Source organism: Anomalospiza imberbis, chromosome 4 (assembly GCF_031753505.1).
Source record: "Anomalospiza imberbis isolate Cuckoo-Finch-1a 21T00152 chromosome 4, ASM3175350v1, whole genome shotgun sequence".
NCBI lineage: Eukaryota > Metazoa > Chordata > Aves > Passeriformes > Viduidae > Anomalospiza > Anomalospiza imberbis.
The window spans coordinates 1,448,371-1,457,094 of NC_089684.1; the positions used below are offsets into that span (position 1 = coordinate 1,448,371).

General features: G+C 36.3%; 1 protein-coding gene across 5 annotated transcripts in view; it reads left to right on the top strand.

The window, feature by feature from the left end:
- The window catches only part of CEP135 (centrosomal protein 135), a 30,945-nt gene extending 25,320 nt beyond the window's left edge, over nucleotides 1–5,625 (top strand). For 3 of the 5 annotated variants that reach the window (XM_068186781.1, XM_068186780.1, XM_068186784.1), the window contains 3 exons: nucleotides 777–979; nucleotides 4,324–4,428; nucleotides 4,785–5,625. In XM_068186781.1, coding sequence (XP_068042882.1) covers nucleotides 777–979; nucleotides 4,324–4,428; nucleotides 4,785–4,935 — 459 coding nt within the window. In that variant the 3' untranslated portion in view covers nucleotides 4,936–5,625. Of the gene's footprint in view, nucleotides 1–776; nucleotides 980–1,647; nucleotides 1,812–3,209; nucleotides 4,016–4,323; nucleotides 4,429–4,784 lie in introns of those variants that run through there. The other 2 variants (XM_068186782.1, XM_068186783.1) reach the window with 2 other exon arrangements.
- Nucleotides 5,626–8,724: the final 3,099 nt, after the last annotated feature.

Below are 8,724 nucleotides of genomic sequence, written 5' to 3' on the forward strand. Positions count from 1 at the left end.
CTATGGATTTTGTCCAAAAAGAGGGAGTTTCTTTGAATCATTATCACTGCAAAATGTTGCAGGTGTAGTTTTAGCTGTACCACAGACAGATTATATTTCTTTTTGGTTTTTTAATTTACTCAAACTTAATAAAAAGCCAGTAGTGCACTTCTTATTTAAATAGTAAAGACCCTACCCTAATGGCTTCTTTTTGATTAAGAAATTTAGATACAGCTGGAATTCTTCGAATATTTTGAAAGTTTAAAAAGTTCTAAATATTCATATTTTCTGAACCTTTTTCTTTACAGCTGATTTTGTCCTCATTTAGTGACTGGTCAGCCTTTCTGGGACTGTAATATTCAAGACCTTGAGAAAAGTAAAATTTGTTTACATTCACAGAACTGAAGAGGAAAACAAGTATTCCTACATTTCCAGCAAAAGCCAAGAGGCTAATTGTGGGCCGACCTAGTCAAATAGAATGAAGTATAGTCAATACTATTTTTATTCTTGTGCAAAGTTCTACTGTTAAAAGCCAATTTGTGTTCCAGGTACTTACCTAAACATTTCCAGCACTCAATAATGCAGCTCCTAGTAAAACATTGATAGAAGTTTTGAATAGTTTTAAATTAAGTATAGTTTAAAATAACTGTAGGCTTTACATTATTTTGTGAGCTCAGTTTCCTGTTCTTTTTTATGAAACTTCAGATAATTTCAGTTTTTTTAACAACTCTTCACAAAATACAATTCTCTGTGTTTGTTAATTAGTGTATTAATAACATATAAAATTTGTGCCTTAGGTTCTAGGAGAATTAGAAGATACAAAATCAGAAGGAGAGTTGCTGAAAAAGCAGCTATCCAGTGAGAGACTTACAGTTCAGAATCTTGAAACGTTATTGGCTACTAGTAGAGACAAAGAATTTCAGAATCAATTAATGTCCCAAGACAAAGATACCGAAATTCAGCTACTGAAAGACAAGCTAACACTGGCTGAGAGCAAACTGTAAGTTTTAACAAATGTGTGTGTGTGTTATGTGGTTTGCAAAAGAACTATTTCAATATGACAATACTTACTCACAAAATCGGGTGTTCAGTATGGCTGAGTAGATTTTTGCAGGAATGTCTTTTGGCCTTTCATGGCATCATTTACTTAAAGTTTCTTTACAGGTCTTTCATATTGCTATCAATTAATGTTGCTTTGGTGGACATCAGTTTAGTGCAAGCAGTAAACTTAAACAGGAGTTCCAAAGGAAACATCCTCTGCGCAAATTTTCAACATGTGTTTACTGTTCACAAAAAAAACCCCAAGTATATTAAATTCATGGTAAATGTGAATTGCTTATCTACTGAAGATGCCTGTTGTCCTTGCTTTGATTAAAGCATCACTTACATAATAAATAGTGAAGTCATAGTGCTTTAAAAAAAGCAAAAGTACTTTTGCTGCTGTTGATATTAACTGTTGAGGAAAAAGTTCTGTGTCACTTATTATTCCTTTGAAATACAAACAGAAGTAAACCTGACGCCTCCACTAAATGTGGCCAGCAACTTTTTCTGTGGATCTGCCTAAAGAAGCAATAGCTTTTAGCAACACTTTTATATAAAAAAGAGTGATCTATTTGTAACAACGAAGTTAAGAGGGGAGTTGCTTTGTGTGTGTGAAATTCTCCTCAGGATACATCAGCAGGAACTAGTAGTAGCTCTGCATTAAATAGCAAGGAGGACGAGAAGCAGCTGAGTGCAGATGGTGGTGAAGAGTAAAGTCAAAGCAGAATTTCAGGTGTAGAAGTCCACCTCCACCCATTTAGTAAACACTAACGTAGGGAGAGAAAAGAAACATGTGGAAGTTAATGGAACAGGTTATACTCCTTGTGAGATATGGAATATAGCCAGCTTAAACTGTCTGGAACTTGGCGTCACAGATGTGCAAGAAATACGCTTTTGGTTGATTGATGTAGAGGTTACAACTTGTGGCTTATGATGGTCCACCTCAAGTAGCAATGTTCTCAGTGAATCTGGAGATGATGACATTATTATTGCCCCTGTGCAACTAATTGCTTCATGCTTTAGTATTGTTGATTTTTGTTTACTTGGGGAAAAAAAATGCTAATTGCATACAACAAACATAAGCTAATAGAATACCCTGATTACAAAGTTCAATGTGAAATTTACAAAAAACACAAACCAACTAAATCCCAAAAACAAACAAACAAAAACCAAAGGGAAAGGAGTTTTTAAATTAAATTGAATTTTTAAAATTAAATTATTAAATTGAATCCAGTTACTTTGTGTACAAACATTATAAAACTGTTTAACTATGTGCATAGTATTTTTTTCACTATTTTTCTTTTGCACACATTGTAGGGTTAATTGCTTTTTGTAAATGTCAATACTTGCAGTGTTAATAGGGTGAGATATTTGCAGGAAGAAGGAAAATGTTCTCTTGGAGGAAGAGTGGCCATTCTGTTGAATTGCTTTCCACTGTTTCTCTCAAAGGTTCTGCATATTACTAGGCAAGTGCTCAGGTGTGAGAACTAGTTGTATATATCTTATTTTCTACTATTTGGTTTGTGGTAGTTGCAGTCTAAAGAACAGGAACTTTAGATGCTCACAGCTGTGACTGAAGTATGACAATTATTTGTGTCTTGCAAAATACAGAAATTCATTTGGCTTGGCAGAATTTCAGCTCTAACTGACAAAAATCATGTGCCAATATTTTTGAACATTATTTAAATTTTTAACTTTATATTACCTGCCCCTCTGCTTTATTTAGAAAATGGCACTGCTACAACCTCTGACATTAGAAGGATTCTCAGAATTGTGAAGTTCTCCAGTGCTGAAATTATGAGTTGTGTAAAGAATAAGTAGTTGTTACTTCGAGTACTGCATGGGTGATAGTACAGTAAATGATGTCTGGATGCTTTAGAGTGATTAAAGAATTAAATACACAGAGAATATGGAATAGGTAAACTACTTCTTGAGAGCTATATGTATCTACTGTGAAAGAGAGAGATGTCCTCTGAAAATTGTGTATCACCGTGTAAACTTATATGATGATTGCTTTGCATAAAGGGTTTAAAAATATTTCTAAATTTTGGAGTGATTTACTTAATGCTCTTAATTTTGTTTAAATGTCATTGACACGGAATAACCTCAGAACTCACAAACTGTTTGCTTTCTTTCTTTATTTTACAATAATGATATTGGGCCCTGAATTCTTACCTCCATCCTGAAAGCATATGCCTGTCTTTGAAGGACATGTAAAATATCATCAAGATGTCTTGTCTTCTGCATCTGTTCTCAACATACTGGATCAAGATACCATTCTAGGAATTTTACTGATGAATAGGGAACATGGGAAAAAAATATTCTGCGGTTTTATTTGGAACAAATCTCTTGAGTAGTTTTCATCTTCCTGGAGTCAAAGACCAACGAGTGCCAGACAGGAAGTCTGTGACTGAGCTGGGAGTGGAACTCATTTTTCAGAAGTCCAGTCCAGAGCTTTAGCAATAAACTAGTAAAACTTTGCTTCTCCAGAAGAGACTTTTGAGTACTCCACCTCACAGTGGCTTTGAAGACTGTATAGAATGACATAGCTGTCCAGTTTCTTGATTAGACAACTTATTTTACTTGCAACCATTTATTTTTCTTCCTTTATAATGTAATTGATGGCATTTTGCAGCCAAGCATTGAATAAGCCAAGCTGATGATTTCCTGAGAAGTATATTAATCATGTTTCTGAAGATTTTCAAGGCTCCTTTTAATTTTGATTCTTGCACTTGAAACAGTTGGACTCAGATACCAAGGGTGTAGTTAACAAGCTTTCAGGGTTTTGCTCATCTGGTATTTGCTTTAATACAAATTTTACTTCTATTTGGTTCAGCTGTGTTCATGGCTAGCCAGATAGTTCCAGCCTACTTGATAAAATTTTTACTGAAGCCATTGTCTGTTAAGTTTGTAATTTTTTGTGGGTATTTACTGCCTTTTTATTATTTTTTTACACAAAGACTATCTCAAATTGCAACGGAGAACAGTAAAGCAATAAACTAATTATTTAATTGTTTTGTCTGTTTTTATCAAACATGTTTGTGTTTACCTTTGTCTGAAAAAGAGTGTGGTGATGTCAGGATGTAGTGAGAGGCATGCCAGCTTGCTTCATTCTAACCTTAGGTTCTTCCAGAAACATTCTGTTGAATTCATTTGGTTCTTGCTGCTTCTAATTTGTCTTTGATTTAGTCTGTGAAACAACATGTTCAGTATTTGGTTTTGTTTTATCTTTCTCTGACTTCTCTAAGCTCCTAGCTGACATTGTTCAAAGAAAACTTTGTTGCTTCTCATGATTTTTTTTAGAAGCAGCAATAATAGAGAGGTTTCCATGCTTCGAAGTAAACTTGCAGAGATGCAGACTGACTCTGATATTTTAAAAAGGAAACTGACCACTGAGCGATTTGAACGGTAAGATGCCAGTTTGTCAGTGAGTTGACTCTCCCTCCTTATTTCTTCTTTCTCACTTTTAAAAATGTTGCTTTTTTGAATAGTGAGAAACTTTTATGGAAAACTCTTCCTCTTGTCATACAAAATTTAATATTTTCGTCTTGAAAACTGCTTAAAGAAAAAATCTTATACAGCTTCTGAATTTCTTCGTAAGTTTTGTGAATTTACCACTGCCTCTAAAAATAAAAAAAATCCCTTCTCATGCAAACAGAAGTAGAATTGAGGGGTTTTACAAGAAAGTGAGACTTTTTGCAGGGGTCCTTTACCATGGTACCATACCAAAGCGTTGTGTAGCTGAGGCTGCTGTGTGTTGGCAGGGAGCGAGCGATTCAGGAGATGCGTCGGCACGGCCTCTCCACGTCCTCACTCCGGGCTTCGCCTCCGCTCAGCTCCACACTGAGGTCTCCCTCGCATTCTCCAGAGCGCAGCGCTGCAAGAACAACTGATCAAGCAGCAGCTGAAAAGTAAGTGACTTGAGTTTAGCAGGTTTTTCTATTTAAGAGTTAGGTTTAAACTGTTTCTAAATAATACCTTTGTGATTATATGAAACTCTAACACACTTCAGATGTTTCAAAGTTCTGCTTTTGCTGTCTCTCCTGCTATAAAATATTGATTGCAACCAATAAATGCAAAGTGCTCTCCAAAGACCATATAATATAATGGATTCTCATTCCTCTTTTTCTTTAATGGTCTTACACCACCTGACAACTTTCAAATATATGTTGCCTGCATATTACAAAGGTTTATTATACCCAAATATACTTTACCAGTTTATTATTGTTAATTGTTATTTCCAAACAATGAATGGTTCATATTAAGAGGAATGCCACGAAATTCTCCCAAGTACAGCAATGAAGGAAAGACACTCCACAGAAGAGTCCAACTCAAATGCATTTGAACCCTACACTAGATAAACTATCTCCAAAACAAGTGCATAAAAATAATTAATATATTTTTTCACTGTTAGTGCTTGAATCTGTGAATGTCTTTAATCGTGATCACTATAGTCCTTAAAAAAATAAATCAAAATCGGCCTCTTACCTGTTCATTTTCACTGTCATGTTTATTCTTTTAGAGATCATTGTTGGTTTTGATGATGCCAGTTAAGTGTTACAGGCCTGATTATTGACTGGATATCCCACTTGTCCTGTATTGAATTGTAGTGAGAAGAGGAAGGACAGGGAGAGATAAAGAGTGATTGGTTTAGGAAATATGTGTGCTGTGACAGCTGATGAATCGAACAGATTTTAAAGTTTATTTTTGCTGGTAAATACATATGGCTTGTTCTAAGCTTACTTTTGTTAACAAAAACACAGGTTTCTTGAGAACTGAGCTCAGCCTGGCATGAACCCACATTGTCAGCAATTTTTCTCTTCTGCGAATTTTTGGGCAAAGCAAAAAGTGGAAACTGTAGCAAATGAGATACTGACAGTGGGGATGAAACAGCAGATATGCCTTTTGCTTTACTGGTGAGCCCCTAGGCATACCCTGTTATGTTTTAAGACAACATTTTGACTGAGATGATGACAGATGATATGTTTCTGAGAATGAGTATCATCAGTAGAGTATTGTCTTTAGTCTTCCTTGCCTTACAGTGAGTCCTGAGAGCAATAAAAAGTCCAGTTGCTATGCTTGGAGGATACCGTGTCGTGCACTATTTTTATCTAATATTTGTATCCCTAGTTTTAACAATGTCAACTGTGCACCATATCTTACCAGAAAATAGCCCATTTTCATGAAGCGTGTATTTTTAAAGATCGTGGTTTTTAACAACTGAATTCCCATGCGGTTGTTATGCATATCTTGCCTTTTAAATGTATCAATTACAGTGGAGTGATCTCAGCAGTGCTGTTACCATCTTTCATCCTTCTTGTTTATTCCTTCTTGGGAGCTTACCAGAGTAGTGCACTCTGTAATTACTGTTCTGTAGTGTTACAGCAGTCTCTCTCTGACCTGATTTCATCTTGGCAAGAAATTTTCTCTTCTTCCTCATCTCACTTTTACTTCTGTAAATCACTTCAGCAATGGGTCAGTGGTGTAGAGTTTTAAGTAATATGCTAATAGTTGATATTTGGGAATAATAGAAGATCATCTGAGATGGCTAAAGCTAATTACTACTTTTTATTCTAGGATTAATTAGTAAAATATAATAGTTACCTTTATTTTGACATCTTTTCTTTCTCCTCAGAAATGTGACCTTCAAGGAAGGAATGACTAGTACTTGAGTAACTGAAGCATTACCTTGTTACAATGACTTTTTAAAAAAAAACTATGAATACTTGTATTTTACCTTTGTTTTCTTCAAATCTGTGATTACCTTTGAAGCCTCTGAGAACAGGTGTAGTAATCAACTTTGCAAAATTCTGCTTTGCCAACCGGCAGGAGTGACTGATTTTTTGCTGGCTGTTTGACAGGTTTTATATCAAGCCTGGCTAAGTTTTGTTACTATTTTGGAAACATAATAATTAAAAGAAGGAAATGAGTATGGATTTGACAATCTCTTGTTTTCATTTTTCTATTTTATTTGTTTGCTTATCTCATATGATTTGAGAAGTTTATTCAACTTAATGTGAGCTAACATAGAATAAGATATCCCCAGCTGTGTTAAAAATGCTGAGCCACTGTATGTTTTCTACTCATGATGATTTCCTATGTTTGTGCTTCTAACAAGTGTTTTCAGGTTATTCTTTGTGGTATTTAAAAGTACTGATTATCTATTTTGTGAATGCATTTTGTTTGCTGTACCTTTTCTTAATAAAAAATATATATCAGTTATTCTTTATTATTGTTTCTATCCATCTCCCTTTGTTTAACCTTTGTGTGAAATTGCATTTTAAATATCCCCATATTTAATGAAAACTGAAGACAAAAATTTTTAAAGATGTATTGAAATACTTTAAACATTTAAAAATTCTTGAAGTATTTTATATTCAAACATTCGAATCATAGCTGGAGATGTTTTTCAAATTTTGGTTTTAAAAGTTCAGAGCAACACCTGGAGTCATTCACACAGTTTAGCTCAAGTTGCTGGAGAGGTGACACAGGACTTTATGTTGTGACATACATATTAGGTAAATGAAGAGAGAACCAATCTTGAAAATATCTGGTGTGTTTAGCAGAGGAGCATTTCAAACTTGGGTTTTGAAGTAAGATGCAATTAGGAGCATACCCTGCCGCCGTGCCTATTCTGAAGCCCCTGGCTTCGCCTGGGTCAGCAGTGAGGGACTCTCCCCTGTGTCTCGTGGCGGATTCGGGGAGCGGCTCAGACAGAGCGCTTCGCTGTCTGCCTTGTATGGAGGAGAGGCAGCGGCCGAGAGGTAATGAGGGAGTCGACTCACGGCCGGGGAAAAGTCTCAGGTTTAATCCGAGCTCCGAGGAGCTCTGAGCGCCATTGTATCCGACAGCCGAAAGCGCCTTGGAGGCCTTCGCAACATCTTAACCGGGGGGAAGGGACGCCCATTAACCAATGGGGGGATTTCGGGGAGGGGAAGGCAGACGGACAGACAGACACACAAACCAATGGAGGAAGTTCAAGGGAGGGACCCCCGGCCCTCGTCCACTCACTCGACGCCCAAGGTGGAAGATTCTGGGAGAGCGCGATGGAGAGCCGAGTGATGGACAGGGTAGCAGGGAGGGGACAGGGGAATGACTGAGCATTTTCAGGGAGATTGGCATTGAGGGAAAGGCAGGAAAGCTCGGGGTGGAACCACTGGGAGAAAACGGGGGGTGAAGGCGCAAACCATTACAGAACTGTTACGGAGAGATAAAAACACAGTACAACAATACAGTTTTCTGAATAATTACATGCTAGCAGGGGGACATGATGTGCATTCATAAGAATTATACAGAGCACTAGAAATGGGAGGATGCATTGCTGCACATCCTTGCACTGGCCAAAAGGTCCTGTTCTGCTTGCCTAACATCCAGTAAAAACCTGTGATAATCAGCAAACATTACAGGCATCTCTAAGGTGCAAACATCACATTAAATAACGTGGGAAAATTTTTTTTTTTTGCTTAGATTTTATCTAGTTTGCAACAAGATGGTACCACTTTAAAATTATGAAAAATATTGTGTTAACTGAAAATATTGTATTATATATTAAATTTTACTGATTAAAGCCAACTTAGAACACCAATTCAGAAGTACTTGAAAATACTTGTATCACTTGAGATTTCTTAGCCATGTAGGGAACTGTGTATTCATGGTGGGTGCATCTTATACATTTTACTTTCTAGGTCATTCATTTGCCAGTTA